The sequence below is a fragment of the Oncorhynchus nerka genome, linkage group LG13 (genome assembly GCF_034236695.1).
Source record: "Oncorhynchus nerka isolate Pitt River linkage group LG13, Oner_Uvic_2.0, whole genome shotgun sequence".
NCBI classification, from domain to species: Eukaryota; Metazoa; Chordata; class Actinopteri; order Salmoniformes; family Salmonidae; genus Oncorhynchus; species Oncorhynchus nerka.
This window is the reverse complement of record NC_088408.1, coordinates 96,214,092-96,241,341: the sequence shown is the minus strand read 5'-3', so window position 1 is coordinate 96,241,341 and position 27,250 is coordinate 96,214,092. Positions and strand designations below refer to the sequence as shown.

Below are 27,250 nucleotides of genomic sequence, written 5' to 3'. Positions count from 1 at the left end.
GTTCCTCCTTCTGCCACTTCGGAGTTCGGTACGTTCAGGGTCTGAACGTTCAAGAACTCCGTCTGCATGTCTTTATTATCAACAATATCGCCACTAAATATTCTCTACCACCCTCCGAATGCAGGTAATACATGTTTTTTTTTTATTGTTCATAGTTGCAGTGATACAATTTGTATCGCCGAATGTCTATGCATTTCTCCGTCCGGTTTTTGTCTCACCTCTTCCCAAGGTCCAAGTACCAGAGCTAGGTAGCTTTCTGGCGCAGGAAAGGCTGTGCTCTCAGACCGCCTGTCAATTTACTCAACACCCATGCTTTTCAAGCCTTTGGTATATTTACTGTCGAAAGTAACGGGAACGTTCAGTTGTGTGTTCAAGTTGTTAAAACTGCTCAGATGTATTTGTAACTAGGTGCTGTTGTTGCTCATACAAATGTGTCATGCATGCTCTTGAATGGTTTTGACAGCTGGCAAGTAAACTTCTCTTGCAAAGCAGGCCCGGTGTAGTTGTATAGCTGTTGCTACTTTTGACATTTGGCAATACTGTCAACACTCAATTGTCACTGCATTTTACAATCATCGGTAGTTTTAATAATAGCAAATTAGCTAGGTAACGTTATTGAAATGTAGCTAGTTTGGTTGGTTGCTAAAGTGTTGTAGTTACTGTGTCATTATCAAAGACCCAGCTGTGTAAGCAGCTGTCAATGGGCCTCGAAAAGATATTCTCGGATGACAGCCCCGGTGTTTATTTCTAATACCCGGTCACCAGCAAAAGAACGAACCATATTAAATCCCTATTCATACTGTGGTGGTGGTGTTGTTGCCACTATCACTGGTACAGGACGTGTGGCCGACTTGTGTTTAGACAGATAAACAGATTATGTAACTACTAAGCCAGCCCCGAACGTCTTCCCTGCTAGCTACACTTCAACTTTGACATTCTAAGGTATTTGTGTTACTAATTGTTACTTCCTCTATAGCTGCAAGCTTTCAATACCTTTCCCATGTCACTGACACCAGAATGATTTCTCAATGAGACATCTGCACAATATAACTAAAATATCAATGAGGACCCCCCCCACACACAATTTAAAGATATTAAAGTTGGACACCTCCTACAGACAGGAGGCACCCCAGGAGACCAAGTGTAATTCAAACCCTGGTGAATCAACATGTCTTGTGTAATAATCTGCCTTGTTGGTGTGTGTCTACTAGGCATTTGACCTGGCTTGTTGGTGTGTGTTCCTTAGATTAACAGGTATGCCAAAGGAAAAATATGATTCCCCGGATCCTCGCCGATTATACACCATCATGTCAGCTGAGGAGGCAGCCAACGGGAAGAAGTCGCACTGGGCCGAGCTGGAGATATCAGGTCAGTTAGTTAGCTGGAGGTGACAGTCAGTCAGTTAGGTTGAGATATCAGGTCAGTTAGTTAGCTGGAGATATCAGGTCAGTCAGCTAGCTGGAGATATCAGGTCAGTTAGTTAGCTGGAGGTGACAGTCAGTCAGTTAGGTTGAGATATCAGGTCAGTTAGTTAGCTGGAGATATCAGGTCAGTCAGCTAGCTGGAGATATCAGGTCAGTTAATTAGCTGGAGATATCAGGTCAGTCAGCTAGCTGGAGATATCAGGTCAGTCAGCTAGCTGGAAATATCAGGTCAGTCAGCTAGCTGGAGACATCAGGTCAGTTAGTTAGCTGGAGGTGACAGTCAGTCAGTTAGCTGGAGATATCAGGTCAGTCAGCTAGCTGGAGACATCAGGTCAGTCAGCTAGCTGGAGACATCAGGTCAGTCAGCTAGCTGGAGATATCAGGTCAGTCAGCTAGCTGGAGATATCAGGTCAGTTAGTTAGCTGGAGGTGACAGTCAGTCAGTTAGCTGGAGATATCAGGTCAGTTAGTTAGCTGGAGACATCAGGTCAGTTAGTTAGCTGGAGATATCAGGTCAGTTAGTTAGCTGGAGATATCAGGTCAGTTAGTTAGCTGGAGATATCAGGTCAGTTAGTTAGCTGGAGACATCAGGTCAGTTAGTTAGCTGGAGACATCAGGTCAGTTAGTTAGCTGGAGACATCAGGTCAGTTAGTTAGCTGGAGATATCAGGTCAGTTAGTTAGCTGGAGATATCAGGTCAGGCCAGTTAGCTAGCTGGAGATATCAGGTCAGTTAGTTAGCTGGAGATATCAGGTCAGTTAGTTAGCTGGAGATATCAGGTCAGTTAGTTAGCTGGAGATATCAGGTCAGTTAGTTAGCTGGAGATATCAGGTCAGTTAGTTAGCTGGAGATATCAGGTCAGTTAGCTAGCTGGAGACATCAGGTCAGTTAGCTAGCTGGAGACATCAGGTCAGTTAGCTAGCTGGAGATATCAGGTCAGTTAGTTTGTCAGTCAGTTAGCTGGAGATATCAGGTCAGTTAGCTGGAGATATCAGGTCAGTTAGCTGGAGATATCAGGTCAGTTAGCTGGAGATATCAGGTCAGTTAGTTAGCTGGTGATATCAGGTCAGTTAGTTAGCTGGAGACATCAGGTCAGTTAGCTGGAGACATCAGGTCAGTTAGCTGGAGATATCAGGTCAGGTAGCTGGAGATATCGGGTCAGGTAGCTGGAGATATCGGGTCAGTTAGCTGGAGATATCGGGTCAGTTAGCTGGAGATATCGGGTCAGTTAGCTGGAGATATCGGGTCAGTTAGCTGGAGATTGGGTCAGTTAGCTGGAGATATCGGGTCAGTAAGTTGGCTGGTGATATCGGGTCAGTAAGTTGGCTGGTGATATCGGGTCAGTAAGTTGGCTGGTGATATCGGGTCAGTAAGTTGGCTGGTGATATCGGGTCAGTAAGTTGGCTGGTGATATCGGGTCAGTAAGTTGGCTGGTGATATCGGGTCAGTAAGTTGGCTGGTGATATCGGGTCAGTTAGTTGGCTGGTGATATCGGGTCAGTTAGTTGGCTGGTGATATCGGGTCAGTTAGTTGGCTGGTGATATCGGGTCAGTTAGTTGGCTGGTGATATCGGGTCAGTTAGTTGGCTGGTGATATCGGGTCAGTTAGTTAGCTGGAGGTATCGGGTCAGTTAGCTAGCTGTAGGTATCGGGTCAGTTAGCTAGCTGGAGGTGACAGTCAGTCAGTTAGCTGGCGATATCAGGTCAGTTAGTTAGGTTGAGATATCAGGTCAGTTAGCTGGAAATATCAGGTCAGTTAGCTGGAGATATCAGGTCAGTTAGCTGGAAATATCAGGTCAGTTAGCTGGAGATATCAGGTCAGTTAGTTAGCTGGAGATATCAGGTCAGTTAGTTAGCTGGAGACATCAGGTCAGTTAGTTAGCTGGAGACATCAGGTCAGTTAGCTAGATGGAGATATCTGGTCAGTCAGCTAGCTGGAGATATCGGGTCGGTTAGTTACCTGGAGATATCGGGTCAGTTAGCTGGAGACATCAGGTCAGTTAGTTAGCTGGAGACATCAGGTCAGTTAGTTAGCTGGAGACATCAGGTCAGTTAGTTAGCTGGAGACATCAGGTCAGTTAGCTAGCTGGAGATATCAGGTCAGTTAGTTAGCTGGAGACATCAGGTCAGTTAGCTGGAGATATCAGGTCAGTTAGCTGGAGATATCAGGTCAGTTAGCTGGAGATATCGGGTCAGTTAGTTAGCTGGAGATATCAGGTCAGTCAGTGACAGTCAGTCTGTTAGGTTAAGATATCAGGTCAGTTAGTTTGCTGGAGATATCAGGTCAGTCTGTTAGGTTGAGATATCAGGTCAGTTGGTTAGCTGGAGATATCAGGTCAGTCAGTGACAGTCAGTCTGTTAGGTTGAGATATCAGGTCAGTTAGTTTGCTGGAGATATCAGGTCAGTCTGTTAGGTTGAGATATCAGGTCAGTTAGTTAGCTGGAGATATCGGCTCAGTTAGTTAGCTGGAGATATTGGGTCAGTCTGTTAGGTTGAGATATCAGGTCAGTTAGCTAGATGGAGATATCAGGTCAGTTAGTTAGCTGGAGATATCAGGTCAGTTAGTTAGCTGGAGATATCAGGTCAGTTAGTTAGCTGGAGACATCAGGTCAGTTAGTTAGATGGAGATATCAGGTCAGTTAGCTAGATGGAGATATCAGGTCAGTTAGCTAGATGGAGACATCAGGTCAGTTAGTTAGCTGGAGACATCAGGTCAGTTAGCTAGATGGAGACATCAGGTCAGTTAGTTAGCTGGAGACATCAGGTCAGTTAGCTAGATGGAGACATCAGGTCAGTTAGTTAGCTGGAGACATCAGGTCAGTTAGTTAGCTGGAGATATCAGGTCTAAGGTTTAAACTCAGTTTTTCACAATTCCTGACATTATTTCAGCTTTTATTTCTTTCAACACATTCCCAGTGGGTCAGAAGTTTACATGCACCCAATTAGTATTTGGTATCATTGCCTTTTAAATTGTTTAAATTGGGTCATACTTTTCGGGTAGCCTTCCACAAGCTTCCCACAATAAGTTAGGTGAATTTTGGCCCATTCCTCCTGACAGAGCTGGTGTAACTGAGTCAGGTTTGTAGGCGTCCTCGCACACACTTTTTCAGTTCTGCCAATACATTTTCTATAGAATTGAGGTCAGGGCTTTGTGATGGCCACTCCAATACCTTGACTGTGTTGTCCTTAAGCCATTTTGCCACAACTTTGGAAGTGTGCTTGGGGTCATTGTCCAGTTGGAAGACCCATTTGCGACCAAGCTTTAACTTCCTGACTGATATCTTGAGAGGTTGTTTCATTATATCCACATAATTTTCCTCCCTCATGATGCCTTCTATTTTCTGAAGTGCACCAGTCCATCCTGCAGCAAAGCACCCCTACAACATGATGCTGCCACCACAGTGCTGCAGGGTTGGGCTGGTGTTCTTCAGCTTGCAAGCCTCCCCCTTTCTCCTCCAAACATAATGATGGTCATTATGGCCAAATGTCCAATCAATATAATTTACCACAGGTAAAACACACCAATCAAGTTGTAGACACATCCCAAGGATGATCAATGGAAACATAATGCAAACAGGATGCACCGGAGCTCAATTTCGAGTCTCATAGCAAAGGGTCTGAATACTTATGTAAATAAGTTTTTTTGTTTTTAATAAATAAATAAAAACAAGTTTTCGCTTTGTTATTTTGTGTACATTGATGAGGGGGGGGAAACTATTTAATCCATTTTAGATTAAAGGGGGGGGGGGGGGGGGGTCTGAATGCTTTCCGAAGGCACTGTATATGGGGCGGCAGGGTAGCCTAGTGGTTAGAGCGTTGGACTAGTAACCAGAAGGTTGCAAGTTCGAATCCCTGAGCTGACAAGGTACAAATCTCTCGTTCTGCACCTGAACAGGCAGTTAACCAATTGTTCCTAGGCCGTCATTGAAAATAAGAATTTGTTCTTAACTGACTTGCCTAGTAAAATAAAGGTTAAATTAAATATGATTTAGTAATTAGGATTCTTTATCTGTTATGATAAATTAGGCATTGTTGTTCTCTGTTGGCATATAGTTAAATGAGCACATATTTTTTCCAGTACAGCCCTTGTTAAAAAAAAGTACTCAAGTATTTGAAAAAAAATCAAACGAGGACTCGGAACAGTCAAAGATCTAATTCCCATCCCTACTGTGAAGAATGCAATATTGGAAGCCTTATCTGTAGCTTTTAGCTCTAACATTTCACCCATCTCTCCTCTCCAGGTCGGGTCAGAAGTCTGAGCAGTTCTCTGTGGACTCTCACCCACCTGACGGCTCTACACATCAACGACAACAACCTGAGTCGCATCCCGCCCGACATCGCCAAGCTCCCACACCTGGCCTACCTTAACCTGTCGTCCAACAAGCTCCGCAGCTTGCCTGCCGAACTCGGAAACATGGTGTCTCTCAGGTAAGAGCTCCTGTGTGGTTGTGTATTCTTGAAGTGGTGCTGGCAAAACTTAACTTTTCAATTTCCGGTTGGGATCGCATACTCTTACTGAAAATGTATGCACTCACTGTACTGTAAGTGTCTGTTCATAGAAGCGTTTGCAAAGTGGCGTAAGACTTTCTACAGACTTTCTTTCTTCCCGCTGTGTTCCCTATCACTGCCCCCCAGGGAGTTGCTTTTAAACAACAATCTTTTGCGAGTTCTACCTTACGAACTCGGGCGGCTGTTCCAGTTACAAACCCTGGGGCTAAAAGGTATGTCTTAGTTTGGTAACGCTTTACTTTAAGGTTACCTTTTGTATAATCCTATAAAGGGTTTATAATGACTTCATTCATTATTAATTAAACATTTTATTGACACAGTTAAGTGTGCAGGTAACCAACCACAGTGCTAGATTATTATTCATATTAAGGCTTATTGTATCTGTGCAGGTAACCCTTTGTCCCAAGACATCCTCAACCTGTACCAGGAATCAGATGGAACCAGAAACCTGTTGAACTACATGCTTGACAATCTAGCAGGTGAATATGGTTCAACTATACATGCTTGACAATCTAGCAGGTGAATATGGTTCAACTAATCATGCTTGACAATCTAGCAGGTGAATATGGTTCAACTATACATGCTTGACAATCTAGCAGGTAAATAAGTCAACCGATTCACTTTACAACAAAACAAGATACATATTGAGTAAACCTGACCGGAGCACCTGAATTGTCATATTTTCTTCTCCTGAACCAAATATTATTAAAGTCCTGTTTCCCTTTCTAATTAATCAATTAGTTAATTTCTTTATTCGTTTTGTTTTATTGTGTCCTTTCTTTGTTTAGTGCACCCAGAACAGCTCCCCCAGAGACCCTGGATCACCTTGAAGGAGCGGGACCCAATGATCCCTACAGGTACTTTGGGATAACTCCCAGTGGGAGCTACAGGTACTTTGGGATAACTCCCAGTGGGAGCTACAGGTACTTTGGGATAACTCCCAGTGGGAGCTACAGGTACTTTGGGATAACTCCCAGTGGGAGCTACAGGTACTTTGGGATAACTCCCAGTGGGAGCTACAGGTACTTTGGGATAACTCCCATTGGGAGCTACAGGTACTTTGGGATAACTCCCAGTGGGAGCTACAGGTACTTTGGGATAACTCTCAGTGGGAGCTACAGGTACTTTGGGATAACTCCCAGTGGGAGCTACAGGTACTTTGGGATAACTCCCAGTGGGAGCTACAGGTACTTTGGGATAACTCCCAGTGGGAGCTACAGGTACTTTGGGATAACTCTCAGTGGGAGCTACAGGTACTTTGGGATAACTCCCAGTGGGGGCTACAGGTACTTTGGGATAACTCTCAGTGGGAGCTACAGGTACTTTGGGATAACTCCCAGTGGGAGCTACAGGTACTTTGGGATAACTCTCAGTGGGAGCTACAGGTACTTTGGGATAGTAGTAGTAGCAGCAGTAGTATTAGAGTTATTAGTAGTATTATTATTATTATTATGTATAAGTATAATTAAGTATTATTTGTAGTAGGAGCAGTAATAGTATTATATTTATTATTAGTAGTAGTAGCAGCAGTAGTAGTCTTAATAGCACTACTACATACAGTACCAGTTAAAAGTTTGGACACACCTACTCATTCCAGGGTTTTTCTTTATTTTTACAATTTTCTACATCGTAGAATAATAGTGAAGACATCAAAGCTTTGAAATAACACATATGGAATCATGTAGTAACCAAACAAGTGTTAAACAAATCAAAATACATTTTATATTTGAGATTCTTCAAAGTAGCCACCCTTTGCCTTGACATTTTTGCACTCTCTTGGCATTCTCTTAACGAGCTTCATGGGGAAGTCCCCTGGAATACATTTCAAATAACAGGTGTGACTTGTTAAGTTAATTTGTGGAATTTCTTTCCTTAATGCGTTTGAGCCAATCAGTTGTGTGTCGACAAGGTAGGGGTGGTATACAGAAGATGTCCCTATTTGGTAAGACCAGCTCAAATAAGCAAAGAGACACGACAGTCCATCATTACTTTAAGACATGAAGGTCAGTCAATACGGAACATTTCAAGAACTTTGAATGTTTCTTCAAGTGCAATCTTTAAAACCAGCAAGTGCTATGATGAAACTGTCTCTCATGGGGACCACCACAGGAAAAAAAGACCCAAAGTTACCTCTGCTGCAGAGGATAAGTTCATTAGAGTTACCAGCCTCAGAAATTGCTGCCCAAATAAATTATTCAGGTAACAGACACATCTCAACATCAACTGTTCTGAGGAGACTGTGTGAATCGGTCCTTCATGGTCAAATTGCTGCAAAGAAACCACTACTAAAGGACACCAATAAGAAGAAGAGACTTGCTTTGGCCAATAAACACAGGCAATGGACATTAGACCTGTGGAAATCTGTCCTTTGGTCTTATTTGAGATTTGGTTCCAACTACCGTGTCTTTGTGAGATGCGGAGTAGGTGAACGGATGATCTCTGCATGTGTGGTTCCCACCGTGAAGCATGGAGGAGGAGGTGTGATGGTGGAGGGGTGCTTTGCTGGTGACACTGTCAGTGATTTATTTAGAATTCAAGGCACACTTTACCCGTATGGCTACCACAACATTCTGCAGCGATACACCATCCCATCTGGTTTGCGCTTAGTGGGACTATCATTTGTTTTTCAACAGGACAATGACCCAATACACCTCCAGGCTGTGTAAGGGCTATTTGACCAAGGAGGAGAGTGATGGAGTCCTGCATCAGATGACCTGGTCTCCACAATCACCCGACCTCAACCCAAATGAGATGTTTTTTTGATGAGTTGGACCGCAAAGGGAAGGAAAAGCAGCCAACAAGTGCTCAGCATATGTGAGAACTCCTTCAAGACGGTTGGAAAAGCATTTCAGGTGAAGCTGGTTGAGAGAATTCCAAGAGTGTGTAAAGCTGTCATCAGGGCAAAGGGTGGCTACTTTGAAGTGTCTAAAATATATTTTGATTTGTTTACAACTTTTTTTGGTTACTACATGATTCCCGTATGTGTTATTTCATAGTTTTGATGTTTTCACTATTATTCTACAATGTAGAAAATAGTCAAATAAAGAAAAACCCTTGAAATGAGAAGGTGTGTCCAACCTTTAGACTGGTACTGTATGTCATTGAGTTGTTGATGGTGTATTGAATATCCTCCCTCCCTCTCCCAGCCATGTTCACAGTGATGTGTTACAACGTGCTGTGCGATAAGTACGCCACTCGTCAGCTGTACGGCTACTGTCCCTCCTGGGCCCTCAACTGGGAGTACAGGAAGAAGGGCATCATGGAGGAGATCACACACTGTGACGCTGACATCATCAGTCTACAGGTAGGGTCTGACATCATCAGTCTACAGGTAGGGTCTGACATCATCAGTCTACAGGCAGGGTCTGACATCGTCTGTCTACAGGTAGGGTCTGACATCGTCTGTCTACAGGTAGGGTCTGACGTCGTCTGTCTACAGGTAGGGTCTGACATCATCAGTCTACAGGCAGGGTCTGACGTCGTCTGTCTACAGGTAGGGTCTGACGTCGTCTGTCTACAGGTAGGGTCTGACGTCCTCTGTCTACAGGTAGGGTCTGACGTCCTCTGTCTACAGGTAGGGTCTGACGTCCTCTGTCTACAGGTAGGGTCTGACGTCCTCTGTCTACAGGTAGGGTCTGACGTCCTCTGTCTACAGGTAGGGTCTGACGTCCTCTGTCTACAGGTAGGGTCTGACGTCCTCTGTCTACAGGTAGGGTCTGACGTCCTCTGTCTACAGGTAGGGTCTGACGTCCTCTGTCTACAGGTAGGGTCTGACGCCCTCTGTCTACAGGTAGGGTCTGACGCCCTCTGTCTACAGGTAGGGTCTGACGTCCTCTGTCTACAGGTAGGGTCTGACGTCCTCTGTCTACAGGTAGGGTCTGACGTCCTCTGTCTACAGGTAGGGTCTGACGTCCTCTGTCTACAGGTAGGGTCTGACGTCCTCTGTCTACAGGTAGGGTCTGACGTCGTCGGTCTACAGGTAGGGTCTGACGTCGTCGGTCTACAGGTAGGGTCTGACATCGTCGGTCTACAGGTAGGGTCTGACATCGTCGGTCTACAGGTAGGGTCTGACATCGTCAGTCTACAGGTAGGGTCTGACATCGTCGGTCTACAGGTAGGGTCTGACGTCGTCGGTCTACAGGTAGGGTCTGACGTCGTCGGTCTACAGGTAGGGTCTGACGTCGTCGGTCTACAGGTAGGGTCTGACATCATCGGTCTACAGGTAGGGTCTGACGTCGTCGGTCTACAGGTAGGGTCTGACGTCGTCGGTCTACAGGTAGGGTCTGACGTCGTCGGTCTACAGGTAGGGTCTGACATCATCGGTCTACAGGTAGGGTCTGACGTCATCGGTCTACAGGTAGGGTCTGACGTCGTCGGTCTACAGGTAGGGTCTGACATCGTCGGTCTACAGGTAGGGTCTGACATCATCGGTCTACAGGCAGGGTCTGACATCATCAGTGTGTGATGACATGTTTGTGAACCCCAGGAAGAGTATCTGATGGGATTATACCAGTTAATCAGTATACAATAAAACCAGTAAACCTCCACACATCAAGAGGTCATTTTAGCCAGTGTGTTTGGATGTGTTCCGTAGAACCCATTCAGACCCAGGCTTTTGTGTCTTTTACACCGGAACAAAGTAAACATCCACTAAAACTATTCTAACATGACGGCCATCTTGGTCGTGTGTCCTCAGGAGGTGGAGACGGAGCAGTACCACGCCCTCTTCCTGGAGACTCTAAAAGACCATGGGTACGAGGGGTACTTCTGCCCAAAGTCTCGTGCCAAACTGGTCTCAGAACAGGAGAGGAAGCACGTGGATGGATGTGCTGTGTTCTTCAAGACTGAGAAGTGAGTAAATTTAATCAATTACATTTATTTTATAAAGCTCATTTTACGTTAGCAGTGCTTTACTGCAAAGTGCTTTACAGATACCCAGCCTAAAAGTGAATAATTCCTAATAATTTACCTGTGCTTGATTGAACTTGCCTCTTGCAATGGGAACCTATAAAAAAAAAAGTGCAAACCCCGCCCACAATTGATTCACTCCAGGCGGGCTTAAATCAATTCACTCCAGGCGGGCTTAAATCAATTCACTCCATGCGGGCTTAAATCAATTCACTCCAGGCAGGCTTAAATCAATTCACTCCATGCGGGCTTAAATCAATTCACTCCAGGCGGGCTTAAATCAATTCACTCCAGGCGGGCTTAAATCAATTCACTCCATGCGGGCTTAAATCAATTCACTCCAGGCGGGCTTAAATCAATTCACTCCAGGCGGGCTTAAATCAATTCACTCCAGGCGGGCTTAAATCAATTCACTCCAGGCGGGCTTAAATCAATTCACTCCAGGCGGGCTTAAATCAATTCACTCCAGGCGGGCTTAAATCAATTCACTCCAGGCGGGCTTAAATCAATTCACTCCAGGCGGGCTTAAATCAATTCACTCCAGGCAGGCTTAAATCAATTCACTCCAGGCGGGCTTAAATCAAGGCACTCCAGGCGGGCTTAAATCAATTCACTCCAGGCAGGCTTAAATCAAGGCACTCCAGGCAGGCTTAAATCAAATGCTCAAAGTATTTAAAATAATTTAGATAGTGTTTGAACCCATGTCTGGTTATGTTTCAGATTTACTCTGGTGCAGAAACACACGGTGGAGTTCAACCAGGTTGCCATGGCAAACTCTGAGGGTTCAGAGGTCATGTTGAACAGGGTCATGACCAAGGACAACATCGGGGTCGCTGTCCTACTGGAGGTCAACAAGGACATGTTCTCTGGTGGTGAGGAACCTGTTAATCAGTCATCAATCAATAAATATAATGCCCTTTTAGTGTAAGAGCTGTTTGAAAAGACCGGCTGAAATTTCCTCCTGTTTTGGTAGCATGGAGTTTTGGCCTGCCTGGTGACATCACCAGGTAGTCAATTAGTTCATAGACCAATTTTTTATTTTTATTTTACCTTTATTTAACCAGGCAAGTCAGTTAAGAACACATTCTTATTTTCAATGACGGCCTGGGAACAGTGGGTTAACTGCCTGTTCAGGGGCAGAACGACAGATTTGTACCTTGTCAGCTCGGGGGTTTGAAGTTGCAACCTTCCGGTTACTAGTCCAACACTCTAACCACTAGGCTACGCTGCCGCCCCAGAGTTCCAAACCTCTGTGAGAATAAAGCTAGTTTTCACCTCCACAATCAGACCACTTCCAGACAGTCCTAGCAAAATTGTTGCTTGAGAAATTTGCTCTTAACAGCATCTGCTAAATGATGAAAATCTAAAATGGGACTTCAGTGGTATTCTTTCCCTGTCCTAGAGATCACCATCTTTTGTCTTTCCTTTTTGATGTATGGTTTTTACCAGTACCTAACTCTACCAGTAGATGGCAGTCCTAAACGTTTACATGATACAACTTTAGTTTGATTTAATTTGGCCTGGTATAATGCAAACAAGTCCACTACTTTTTAAGTTTCAAGGTCACCTGAAAATACTGTTAAATACTTGAAAAGTTATTGATATAACCTATTTGGTCAAGGTGTGGTTAACTAACTATTACCACTGTTCTGTGGACTGAAAGGAGAATGGACAATAAATGATTTGTCTTCTTTCTGTTTGTCAGGCATGAAGCCTCTGCAGGAGACACAGTTCCTTCTGGTGGCTAACGCCCACATGCACTGGGACCCAGAGTTCTGTGACGTCAAGCTGATTCAGACCATGATGTTCCTGTCTGAGCTGAAGAGCATCACCGAGAGGGCGCTGAGCTCCGTGGCAACAGGCTCCCCGACCTCCGACCCCTCCTCCATCCCTATCGTCCTCTGTGCTGACCTCAACTCCCTGCCAGACTCTGGTAAGGATCTGACCTGTGACCTGGCTCAGAACTAACCCTTTCCACTGAAGCAAATCTGTGTTCCATATGATATGTTATTCAGGTACTCAAATACACGAGAAAACAGAGGTTAACTGTTTCAATGCCCCTTCGTTCCCCATCCAGTATAAACTGCTTCCATGGCCCCCCTCCCACCAGGTGTAGTGCAGTACCTGAGTAATGGTGGTGTACTGTTTTAACCTCACCATATTAACTGTTTTAATGTCCCCCCTACCTACACCATATTAACTGTTATAATGCCCCCTCCCTCCTACCTACACCATATTAACTGTTATAATGCAACCCCCCCCCCCCCTACCTACACCATATTAACTGTTATAATGTCCCCCCCTACCTACACCATATTAACTGTTATAATTCCCCCCTACCTACACCATATTAACTGTTATAATGCAACCCCCCTACCTACACCATATTAACTGTTATAATGTCCCCCCCTACCTACACCATATTAACTGTTATAATTCCCCCTACCTACACCATATTAACTGTTATAATGCCCCCTACCTACACCATATTAACTGTTATACTGCCCCCTACCTACACCATATTAACTGTTATACTGCCCCCCCCTACCTACACCATATTAACTGTTATAATGTCCCCCTACCTACACCATATTAACTGTTATACTGCCCCCTACCTACACCATATTAACTGTTATAATGCCCCCCCACCTCACCATATTAACTGTTATAATGCAACCCCCCTACCTACACCATATTAACTGTTATAATGCCCCTCCCTCCTACCTACACCATATTAACTGTTATAATGCAACCCCCCTACCTACACCATATTAACTGTTATAATGCCCCTCCCTCCTACCTACACCATATTAACTGTTATAATGTCCCCCCTACCTACACCATATTAACTGTTATAATTCCCCCCTACCTACACCATATTAACTGTTATAATGCCCCCCACCTCACCATATTAACTGTTATAATGCAACCCCCCTACCTACACCATATTAACTGTTATAATGCCCCCTCCCTCCTACCTACACCATATTAACTGTTATAATGTCCCCCCTACCTACACCATATTAACTGTTATAATTCCCCCCCTACCTACACCATATTAACTGTTATAATGCCCCCCCACCTACACCATATTAACTGTTATACTGCCCCCCCTACCTACACCATATTAACTGTTATACTGCCCCCCTACCTACACCATATTAACTGTTATAATGTCCCCCCCTACCTACACCATATTAACTGTTATAATGCCCCCCTACCTACACCATATTAACTGTTATACTGCCCCCCTACCTACACCATATTAACTGTTATAATGCCCCCCCCACCTCACCATATTAACTGTTATAATGCAACCCACCCCCCTACCTACACCATATTAACTGTTATAAGTAATGCCCCCCTACCTACACCATATTAACTGTTATACTGCCCCCTACCTACACCATATTAACTGTTATAATGCCCCCCCCACCTCACCATATTAACTGTTATAATGCAACCCACCCCCTACCTACACCATATTAACTGTTATAATGCCCCCTCCCTCCTACCTACACCATATTAACTGTTATAATGCAACCCCCCTACCTACACCATATTAACTGTTATACTGCCCCCCTACCTACACCATATTAACTGTTATACTGCCGCCCCCTACCTACACCATATTAACTGTTATACTGCCCCCCCACCTACACCATATTAACTGTTATACTGCCCCCCTACCTACACCATATTAACTGTTATAATGCCCCCCTACCTACACCATATTAACTGTTATAATGTCCCCCTACCTACACCATATTAACTGTTATAATGCCCCCCTACCTACACCATATTAACTGTTATAATGTCCCCCCCTACCTACACCATATTAACTGTTATAATGTCCCCCCTACCTACACCATATTAACTGTTATAATGCCCCCCTACCTACACCATATTAACTGTTATAATGTCCCCCCCTACCTACACCATATTAACTGTTATAATGTCCCCCCTACCTCACCATATTAACTGTTATAATGTCCCCCCTACCTACACCATATTAACTGTTATAATGTAACCCCCCTACCTACACCATATTAACTGTTATACTGCCCCCCTACCTACACCATATTAACTGTTATAATGTCCCCCCCTACCTACACCATATTAACTGTTATACTGCCCCCCCTACCTACACCATATTAACTGTTATACTGTCCCCCCCTACCTACACCATATTAACTGTTATAATGTCCCCCCTACCTACACCATATTAACTGTTATGTCCCCCCCCTACCTACACCATATTAACTGTTATAATGTCCCCCCTACCTACACCATATTAACTGTTATAATGTCCCCCTACCTACACCATATTAACTGTTATACTGCCCCCCTACCTACACCATATTAACTGTTATACTGCCCCCTACCTACACCATATTAACTGTTATACTGCCCCCTACCTACACCATATTAACTGTTATAATGTCCCCCTACCTACACCATATTAACTGTTATAATGTCCCCCCTACCTACACCATATTAACTGTTATAATGTCCCCCCCTACCTACACCATATTAACTGTTATACTGCCCCCCTACCTACACCATATTAACTGTTATAATGTCCCCCCCTACCTACACCATATTAACTGTTATAATGTCCCCCCTACCTACACCATATTAACTGTTATACTGCCTCCCCCCTACCTACACCATATTAACTGTTATAATGTCCCCCCTACCTACACCATATTAACTGTTATAATGTCCCCCCCTACCTACACCATATTAACTGTTATAATGTCCCCCCTTACCTACACCATATTAACTGTTATACTGCCCCCCTACCTACACCATATTAACTGTTATGTCCCCCCCCCCCACCAGGTGTAGTGGAGTACCTGAGTAACGGTGGTGTAGCAGAGAACCATAAGGACTTCAGAGAGCTGCGCTACAACGAGGCTCTCAGCAACTTCAGCTGCCAGGGGAAGAACGGCCCATCTGACGGCAGCATCACTCACAGCTTCCAGCTGAAGAGCGCCTACCAGGGCAGCCTCATGTCTTACACCAACTATACGTATGACTTCAAGGTAGGTTACACCTCTATATACTAACCCTACCCCTACCAGGGCAGCCTCATGTCTTACACCAACTATACGTATGACTTCAAGGTAGGTTACACCTCTATATACTAACTCTACCCCTACCAGGGCAGCCTCATGTCTTACACCAACTATACGTATGACTTCAAGGTAGGTTACACCTCTATATACTAACCCTACCCCTACCAGGGCAGCCTCATGTCTTACACCAACTATACGTATGACTTCAAGGTAGGTTACACCTCTATATACTAACCCTACCCCTACCAGGGCAGCCTCATGTCTTACACCAACTATACGTATGACTTCAAGGTAGGTTACACCTCTATATACTAACCCTACCCCTACCAGGGCAGCCTCATGTCTTACACCAACTATACGTATGACTTCAAGGTAGGTTACACCTCTATATACTAACTCTACCCCTACCAGGGCAGCCTCATGTCTTACACCAACTATACGTATGACTTCAAGGTAGGTTACACCTCTATATACTAACCCTACCCCTACCAGGGCAGCCTCATGTCTTACACCAACTATACGTATGACTTCAAGGTAGGTTACACCTCTATATACTAACCCTACCCCTACCAGGGCAGCCTCATGTCTTACACCAACTATACGTATGACTTCAAGGTAGGTTACACCTCTATATACTAACCCTACCCCTACCAGGGCAGCCTCATGTCTTATACCAACTATACGTATGACTTCAAGGTAGGTTACACCTCTATATACTAACCCTACCCCTACCAGGGCAGCCTCATGTCTTATACCAACTATACCTCTATATACTAACTCTACCCCTACCAGGGCAGCCTCATGTCTTATACCAACTATACCTCTATATACTAACCCTACCCCTACCAGGGCAGCCTCATGTCTTATACCAACTATACGTATGACTTCAAGGTAGGTTACACCTCTATATACTAACCCTACCCCTACCAGGGCAGCCTCATGTCTTATACCAACTATACCTCTATATACTAACTCTACCCCTACCAGGGCAGCCTCATGTCTTACACCAACTATACGTATGACTTCAAGGTAGGTTACACCTCTATATACTAACCCTACCCCTACCAGGGCAGCCTCATGTCTTACACCAACTATACCTCTATATACTAACCCTACCCCTACCAGGGCAGCCTCATGTCTTACACCAACTATACGTATGACTTCAAGGTAGGTTACACCTCTATATACTAACCCTACCCCTACCAGGGCAGCCTCATGTCTTACACCAACTATACGTATGACTTCAAGGTAGGTTACACCTCTATATACTAACCCTACCCCTACCAGGGCAGCCTCATGTCTTACACCAACTATACCTCTATATACTAACCCTACCCCTACCAGGGCAGCCTCATGTCTTACACCAACTATACGTATGACTTCAAGGTAGGTTACACCTCTATATACTAACCCTACCCCTACCAGGGCAGCCTCATGTCTTATACCAACTATACCTATGACTTCAAGGTAGGTTACACCTGTTAGGTACTAAAATGAACCGAGTTAAATCGATTGGACTACTAGGAAAAGCTTTTAACGAAGTTTATTCACCCAATGGGTCAAACAGGTCTACAGACAAAGACATATTCCCATCAGCACAAGTGTAGGAACAGTTGAATTCGGAAGTTTACATACACTTAGGTTGGAGTCATTAAAACTCGTTAAACCACTCCACACATTTCTTGTTAACAAACTATAGTTTTGGCAAGTCGGTAAGGACATCTACTTTGTGCATGACACAAGTAATATTTCCAACAATTGTTTACAGACAGATTATTTCACTTACAATGAATTATATCACAATTCCAGTGTGTCAGAAGTTTACATACACTAAGTTGACTGTGCCTTTAAACAGCTTGGAAAATTCCAGAAAAGTATGTCTTGGCTTTAGAATCTTCTGATAGGCTATTTGACATCATTTGAGTCAATTGGAGGTGTACCTGTGGATGTATTTCAAGGCCTACCTTCTAACTCAGTGCCTCTTTGCTTGACATCATGGGAAAATAAAAAGAAATCAGACAAGACCTCAGAATATTTTTTGTGGACCTCCACAAGTCTGGTTCATCCTTAGGAGCAATTTCCAAACGCCTGAAGGTACCACGTTAATCTGTACAAACAATAGTACGCAAATATAAACACCATGGGACCACGCAGCCATCATACCGCTCAGGAAGGAGACGCGTTCTGTCTCCTAGAGATGAACGTACTTTGGTGTGAAAAGTGCAAATCAATCCCAGAACAGCAGAAAATGACCTTGTGAAGATGCTGGAGGAAATGGGTACAAAAGTATCTATATCCAAAGTAAAACGAGTCCTATATCGACAAAACCTGAAAGGCCGCTCAGCAAGGAAGAAGCCACTGATCCAAAACCCCCATAAAAAAGCCAGACTACAGTTTGCAACTGCACATGGGGACAAGGATCGTACATTTTGGAGAAATGTCCTCTGGTCTGATGAAACAAAAAAAGAACTGTTTGGCCATAATGACCATCGTTATGTTTGGAGGAAAAGGGGGGATGCTTGCAAGCCGAAGAACACCATCCCAACCGTGAAGCACGGGGGTGGCAGCATCATGTTGTGGAGGTGCTTTGCTGCAGGAGGGACTGGTGCACTTCACAAAATAGATGGTGTCATGAGGGAGGAAAATTATGTGGATATATTGAAGCAACATCTCAAGACATCAGTCAGGAAGTTAAAGCTTGGTCGCAAATGGGTCTTCCAAATCGACAATGACCTCTAGCATACTTCCAAAGTTGTGGAAAAATGGCTTAAGGACAACAAAGTCAAGGTATTGGAGTGGACATCACAAAGCCCTGACCTCAATCCTATAGAACATTTTTGGGCAGAACTGAAAAAGCGTTTGCGAGGAGTCCTACAAACCTGACTCAGTTACACCAGCTCTGTCAGGAGGAATGGGACAAAGTTCACCCAATTTATTGTGGGAAGCTTGTGGAAGGCTTCCTGAAACGTTTGACCCAAGTTAGATAATTTAAAGGCAATGCTACCAAATACGAATTGAGTGCATGTAAACTTCTGACCCACTGGGAATGTGTTGAAAGAAATAAAAGATGAAATAAATCTCTCTACTATTATTCTGACATTTCACATTCTTAAAATAAACTCACCTAAGACAGGGAATGTTTACTAGGATTAAATATCAGGAATTGGGAAAATTCAAGTTAAAATGTATTTGGCTACGGTGTATGTACAACTTACAACTTCAACTGTATATACCCCACTTTAGGTGGGGGTTCACTTTAGGTGGGGGTTCACTTTAGGTGGGGGGCCACTTTAGGTGAAGTCTCCTTTTCTCTAAACATGATGTCTTTATTGCTAGGCAGGAAGTTTAGTGATGTGAGTAATAAACTGTTCCTTCTCCCTTACTGTGACCTGACCTCAGCCCCCATTACATCTCTAATTCACAGCTTTCCACACTCATCAGTGACCACAACCATGTGATTACCTTTCCTGTACTCCATAACATTCCCAAGCACCCATATCCAACCTCATCAGGGACCACAACCATGTGATTACCTTTCCCGTACTCCGTAACATTCCCAAGCACCCATATCCAACCTTAATGGACCCCCACCATATACATTGCTGCTATCGATAACCATTCCCTTCTGCTGTAGCAAGTTTTTCAAAATTACAACCCAACAACTGAAGCCAGACTGTGGGTCTTCTCCTTTCCATAGGATTCCTGATGTCAATCAATAACATGTTCTGACAGAATGTAACTGTTCTGCATTCTCCCTCAGTACCATGAGCAAGGATATTTCGTAGTTCAAGTTTTGAATTCAGAACCCATCACACCTTAATACCACCAACTATATACGTATGACTTCAAGGTTAAACTGGGCTGCTCTGGAGTAGGATCTGTCCTCAGTTGAGTGCTCACAGTTTGTCATGTTTCGTCCCAGTTCGATAAGCCTAGCAACTCCTTGACCAGCAGTGAAGGTTGTGTGTTTCATATTTTTTACGTGTAACAATAGTAAAGAAAATCTCTCTTTCATTCTCTCTGTTTCACCTTCTCCCCCTCTTCCCATCTCTCCTTCCGCAGGGCGTGATCGACTACATCTTCTTCTCCAAGACTCACATGTCTGTAGCGGGGTTGCTCGGTCCCCTGGAGTCTCAGTGGTTAACGGACAACAACATCACCGGCTGTCCCCACCCCCACATCCCCTCTGACCACTTCTCTCTGCTCGCCCAGCTGGAGCTCCACCCGCCCGTCACCTCCTCCCTCAACGGCCTGCACCTGCCCGTCCACAGGTAGTGAGGGACCAACCTCTCACCCATGATCCTTGACCTTTGAACCACTAATGCCCTGCCCCATCTCTGCCGAACAAACAAACCCAGACAGGCCATCCCCCCCGACGGAGTATTCACCCCTTCTGCTCCTCTTTTAACCTCCATTTTGCACACTGATTGGATTTCTGTTTGTTTTTGTTTGTTGTCTTTATTTGTCTACATGAACGGCTTGATACCAAATTAGGGTTGGGATTTGTGTTTTGTGTTGTTTTCTGGTCACATTACATACCGCTGCTCTTCTCCTTGGACGCAAAAGTGCGTCTGAAATAGCACCCTATTCCCTATATAGTGCACTACTTTTGACCAGGGCCCTATGTGGGACTTGGTCTAAAGTAGTGCACGATATGGGGAATAGGGTTCCGTTTGGGAGGGAGCCCCAAGTTCAGGTCATCCTGATCTGGTGTCAGAGTTTTTTTGCCTTAAACCTGGTTTGGATGGTGGTGACTTTTTGTCACATAACCTTCTACAGTAACAATGACAACCGACATCTGAATTCTCTCCGTTCGATTTTGAGGTACCCAATCCTCAAGACAACTACTTAACATATTTTACAAATATGACATCCAAAGTTCTACTGAATTGTATTTTATGATCATGTTAAGTCCTATCATTTCAACATAAATGTTACCCCAAACACGTTTTTCTTTCTTCTCCTAAATCACAAAGGATGGGGTGTGGGACTTTTCAGTATTGCTCGATTTGGTGTAATGTATGGAAAGAGGACAGATGTGCTTTTTATCACGTCAGTATATCAGTCGAAGATTAAATGTAGATTTCAATATGGAAATCAAAATGTGAAATGGGGCTTCTATGGAGACGATCGTTGAACAGGATCCCAGCCCTACTAACTCCAATCCCAGCATCCCTGTCAGCTTCTATGGAGACCTATAGGAACGATCGTTGAACAGGATCCCAGCCCTACTAACTCCAATCCCAGCATCCCTGTCAGCTTCTATGGAGACCTATAGGAACGATCGTTGAACAGGATCCCAGCCCTACTAACTCCAATCCCAGCATCCCTGTCAGCTTCTATGGAGACCTATAGGAACGATCGTTGAACAGGATCCCAGCCCTACTAACTCCAATCCCAGCATCCCTGTCAGCTTCTATGGAGACCTATAGGAACGATCGTTGAACAGGATCCCAGCCCTACTAACTCCAATCCCAGCATCCCTGTCAGCTTCTATGGAGACCTATAGGAACGATCGTTGAACAGGATCCCAGCCCTACTAACTCCAATCCCAGCATCCCTGTCAACTTACGTTGCTTTCACCTCACGTTGCTATTTATGTTGACACTACGCACTGATTTCCCCTCGTCCGTTTGAGTTGCTTGCGAGTGGTGTGTTCCCCTGATCCAAACCAAAATTAACTTATGGATTGCAGTCATTTTAGATATGTCTTTGACCAATTTATCTTGTTAATCATTATGATTTGGTCTTTAGCTTTTAAACTGCAGTGCATTTAACACCTTTAAAGTCATAAGTCTTAAGCCCAACTTCCCCGAGGCTCGTAGCCAAGAGTCCTCATCAATCCATCAATGTTTGATTGATAGATTCATTGAAGAATCCTCCCAAAACCAATCACATTTGCTTGCCATGTGTTGCGTTATCTATGTATTAAGAGGCGTGAGAAAGGATTGGTGTGTTTCCAAGCCAGATGTCATTAAGGAAGTGGTCATGTCCTATCATTGATTAATGCTGAGCTGACTGTATTTCTAATCGAAACGCTCACAACAACCGCAGTGGTTTTTAGCTCAATTCTACATAGCAATAGCTTCCAAACCATTGGAAATGTGTGTGTGTGTGTGTGTGTGTGTGTTAGGTAAAAATAATAGGTTACGTCCCAAGTGACACCCTATTCCCAATATAGTGCACTACTTTAGACCAGAGCCCTATATTTTTTTATTTTTTTTATTTCACCTTTATTTAACCAGGTAGGCTAGTTGAGAACAAGTTCTCATTTGCAACTGCGACCTGGCCAAGATAAAGCATAGCAGTGTGAACAGACAACACAGAGTTACACATGGAGTAAACAATTAACAAGTCAATATAGTGCACTACTTTAGACCAGAACCCTATATAGTGCACTACTTTAGACCAGAGCCCTATATAGTGCACTACTTTAGACCAGAGCCCTATATAGTGCACTACTTTAGACCAGAGCCCTATTCCTTATATAGTGCACTACTTTAGACCAGAGCCCTATTCCCTATATAGTGCACTACTTTAGACCAGAGCCCTATTCCTTATATAGTGCACTACTTTAGACCAGAGCCCTATTCCCTATATAGTGCACTGCTGTTGACCTGGGTCAAATAGTTCTGGTCAACAGTAGAGCATCATGTCTGTGTTTACACAGGCAGCTCAACTCTGATCTTTTTTCCACTAATTGGTATTTTGACCAATCACATCAGACATTTCACATTACATATTTTTTAGAGCTGGTCTGATTTTTGTCAAAATACCAATTAGTGCAAAAAATAATATCAGCATTGGGCTGCCTGTGTAAACACAGCCTGGGTGTAGGGTATGGGGAGCAATTTGGGACATAAGCCAAACTCAATGTGATGCCCGGCTTACTGCGGTGGAACCCAGGGGTGTACTGTGCATTAAAGAATACCTCTTCTGTTCATGACCAAGACTCTAGACTCAAGACTCTAAGAAGCTAGGTCCCTACCAATGACTTTAGATATGTTACACATACACTAATGTTCAGTACAAGCTATAGGCTATATAGCTGACACAGGGTTGTCTGACAGAGTTTGGGGGTAGCACACTGCAATAGGTTATTACTGAGTAATTGAGTAATACCATTTTTACCATGTCATTTCTTAAGAAGTACCTAGTTATAGAAATTATTATCTAAAGTGATAGAGTTGAGGGGTTGTAGAAGTGATCAAACCTAGCGTTTGTTCCCAGAGATATTTGAATGATAGAAGCCATATATTTATGGGGATTTAAAAGGTTGAAAGATGTTAACTTTCTCAAAACTCAGTTTTTTCCCAGAAATCCTTGTTAGAACATTCCCCGAATCAAGGAATAAGGAATAAGAAGGCAATCCATGAATCCTCCAACCAGAACCTGTGGATTTTGGAAAAAGTTAGCAGACTATTTGCAACCCTAACGGGGATACAATAACACCATGGCAACACTGTACTGTGTGTGCAGGTTGAAGCTGCGTCGACATAACGTAACGTTATAACATGTCTTGACAACATTGGCTCTGCTTTATTTGCACGTGATTATCTAACACGCTATGCCTCCAATTTCAATGACTTCTGTGAAACTAGCCTGAGAGAGTGAGAACGGACGGGGGGGGGGGTCATTTCTGGGCCCATACTTCACTCCCCCCAGATCTTCATTTAGTAGGGTACGACTATTTTTATGGCAGTTGTATATTCAACCAGATATTAACGTCTTTGGTGACCGTCTGATCACCATAACTGCTTTACATCCGTTGGGGGTAATGTACAATTTTCCTAGCCTGGTCTCAGATACACTATGAATATATACAAAAGTATATGGAACCCTTCAAATCCGTGGAGTCGGCTATTTCAGCCACACGTATTGCTGACAGTTATATAAAATCGAGCACACATTCATGCAATCTCCATAGACAATCATTGGCAGTAGAATGGCCTTACTGAAGTTTTCCCCCGGTCAACTGAAAGTGCTGTTATGTGAAGTGGAAACGTCTAGGAACGACAACGGCTCAGCCGTGACATGATAGGCCACACAAGCTCACAGAACGGGACCCCCGAGTGCTGAGGCCCGGACTCTGGACGGCTCATGACATGATAGGCCACACAAGCTCCCAGAACGGGACCCCCGAGTGCTGAGGCACGGACTCTGGACGGCTCATGACATGATAGGCCACACAAGCTCCCAGAACGGGACCCCCGAGTGCTGAGGCACGGACTCTGGACGGCTCATGACATGATAGGCCACACAAGCTCACAGAACGGGACCCCCGAGTGCTGAGGACTCTGGAGCAGTGGAAAAGACTCTCTAGAGTGATGAGTCATGCTATACCATCTGGCAGTTCGACGGACGAATCTGTGTTTGGCTGGTGCCCGGGGGGATGCTGCCTGCCCCGATGCTTGATGTCGACTGTAAAGTTTGGTGGAGGAGGAATAATGGTATTGGGCTGTTTTTCATGGTTCGGGCTAGGACCATTTAGTTCCAGTGAAATCTACATTTTAACGCTACAGCATACAATGACATTCTAGACGATTCTGTGCATCCAACTTTGTGGCAACAGTTTGGGGAAGGCCCTTTGCTGTTTTCAGCAGGACAATGCCCCCGCGCACAAATCTAGATCCATACAGAAATGTTTTGTTGTGATCGGTGTGGGAGAACTTGACTTTGCCTTCACAGAGCCCAGACCTCAATCGCATTGAACAGCTTTGGGATGAATGGGAACGCCGACTGCGAGCCAGAGGCCTAACCAGCCCAACATCAGTGCCCAACCTCACTGATGCTCTTGTGGCTGAATAGAAGCAAGTCCCAGCAGCAATGTTCCAACATTTAGTGGAAAGCCTTCCCAGACAAGTGGAGGCTGTTATAGCAGCAAAGCGGGGACCAACTCGATACAAAAATCATGGGAATTAATATGGAGATATTGGACCAGTGGTGTCCACATACTTTTGGTCATGTAGTGGACATTTGTTCTGTCTTGCCAACTCTTATGGTCATTTGTTTTTGCGACAAAGCAAACTGATCTGGGGCCAGGCTACAATTTTCTTACTAGAAGGGTTATTTCGATTTTGACACAAGTCCAAAGTTTGTCAATCTTATGTGTCCCAGTCAGTGTGCCACCATTTTGTGTGTGAAATAACCCCCAGCTCAACACAGTACAGACAGAAGTAGAAGTACCAATGCTTCAATTCGAAGCTTGTTTTTAAACTATGGGCATTTTTGTCTGTGATCTAAATGCAGTCTCTAAATTGGTACTTTGTGTGAAAACAGTAATTACAAGTTTTTGAAAAAGAGCTTTGTCGTTAATGGGTTTTATTAAGACTGAAATGTTTTATGTGGAATCAATCTAAATGATCAAATGATGGTCGACTCTTTCTAAATCCATTTTTTCTTTTTTTTGTCCCTTTTTCAGCTGATGATCTCCTAGTCTTCCCTAGGACTTTTTATGTTTGAACAAGGTCTCCCACTCCCAAACACTGTAATTACTTCCCCAACTTCAGCTGTACACCCCCACCCCCCCTCCAGCCCCCTTCCCCTGCACCCCTCCACATATCTCATTTAATATCACAGCCTTTTTTTCTCTCTCTCATGAACACATCCACTCTTACTTTACATTTGTATCAAAGTTAGTTTTGTAGAGCACACCTCCATTTTCTTACTTACAACAAAAACAACGTGCCTCGTTTGTACAGTGTACAATCTCTCCAACAGCAGCACTGCCTAGGAAAATCGTTTGCGTTTACACAGGCAGACCAAATCTGATCTTTTGCCACTAACTTTTGACCAATCAGATCAGAATTTTTTTTGCCAATAATTGGTCAAAAGATCAGAATGTGCTGCCTGTTTTTAAACCCAGCCTGAGTAGCTCAGACTAACCATGCGCCAACATCTATCCATCCATTCATCCATCCCTCCCTCCATTCATCCCTCTCCATCCCTCTCTCCATCCATCCCTTCCATCATCCATCTCTCCATCCATCCCTTCCATCATCCCTCTCTCCATCCATCCCTTCATCATCCATCTCTCCACCCAGCCCTTCATCATCCATCTCTCCACCCAGCCCTTCATCATCCATCTCTCCATCCATCCCTTCCATCATCCCTCTCTCCATCCATCCCTTCATCATCCATCTCTCCACCCAGCCCTTCATCATCCATCTCTCCACCCAGCCCTTCATCATCCATCTCTCCATCCATCCCTTCCATCATCCCTCTCTCCATCCATCCCTTCATCATCCATCTCTCCACCCAGCCCTTCATCATCCATCTCTCCATCCCATCATCCATCTCTCCATCCCTCCATCTCTCCATCCATCTATCCCTCCATCCATCCATCCCTCCATCCTTTTTCTCTTCTATCATCCCCTGTTCCATCCTCAGAAGGTATATGAAGTTAAACATAGATGAGGTACAGGGATGACAGTGTCACCAAAACCCTCTCATTTCATACCACTCGGGTTGCCCTTCTGTTGCAATTCACGTCAAAGTTAACTGAAATTCCAATTCAATAATTGAAAAAATGGCATCTATTTGCAATGTTTTTCTCAATAAACTGAAGCTATTTATTTGAAAAGTTATTTTATTTTTAATGTAAGAATAATTGTTCCTGATTTGAGATGTTTTTTTGACAGGTGGTGCAGGATTACGTTGCCTGATTTAGCTATGCATCTGCTTGTAATTTCCAACATGTTGGTAGGCTATTTGTTAGTCAACTATAATTAGATACTTGCTCACCAGTATAATGTGATCGACTCAATAGAATGAATGCTTCAGTGTAGTTGACATCCGTAAACCTTTCTCTGTCATCTCTGCTTCTTTCGCGGAGCAAAGACGTTCAGGGACCGGGGATAAAATGCAATAACTAGAGATTTAAACAAATTAAACGGGAAACGGATTCTGTGCAGAATTTCCAAATTATGTCAATTTGACCGGTTGAAAGGAAAATGGAAATCTGTGAAAACAAACCAACATGTTTCTGATAAGATTTTAGTTCTGCTTGGGTGCATATTTGATGTGGTTGAAATACTATTCGTTTTTGTGACGCTGATAAAGATGGCCGCTCTACAGATGGTATCTAAATGAGCATTCGCATTCTGTCAAGATGCTGAAATAAATCATATTTCTCCACTCCTGTTCCAGAGTAAAAATGTTGCATACATTTGGTTGATAATTTTACTGCTAGATATGCTTTTTAATTTTTTTTTTTTTCTCCAGGAGTTCATATTAAGGCCCATGTGAGAGGTTATAGACCTACAGTCGGTGTCCAGATTTCAGTTTCCATTCAACCCATCCGAACAGTAGGCTACAGTTCCATTGACGTG

General features: G+C 44.0%; 1 protein-coding gene across 2 annotated transcripts; it reads left to right on the top strand.

Annotated features, from left to right (window-relative positions):
- The first annotated feature begins 25 nt into the window (after positions 1-25).
- cnot6l (CCR4-NOT transcription complex, subunit 6-like) lies at positions 26-26,502 on the top strand. Of its 2 annotated transcripts, XM_029651147.2 has the most exons (12): positions 26-124; positions 1,247-1,368; positions 5,664-5,850; positions 6,058-6,143; positions 6,321-6,410; positions 6,720-6,788; positions 9,078-9,235; positions 10,628-10,782; positions 11,560-11,711; positions 12,545-12,772; positions 15,685-15,887; positions 19,983-26,502. In XM_029651147.2, exons 2-12 carry the CDS (start codon positions 1,257-1,259, stop codon positions 20,193-20,195), a joined length of 1,653 nt encoding a protein of 550 aa, XP_029507007.1. In that variant the 5' UTR covers positions 26-124; positions 1,247-1,256; the 3' UTR covers positions 20,196-26,502. The 2 variants fall into 2 exon arrangements, with proteins under 2 accessions (XP_029507007.1, XP_064882952.1); XM_065026880.1 differs by lacking the exons at positions 26-124; positions 1,247-1,368 and adding an exon at positions 4,256-4,264.
- The last annotated feature ends 748 nt before the right edge of the window (positions 26,503-27,250 follow it).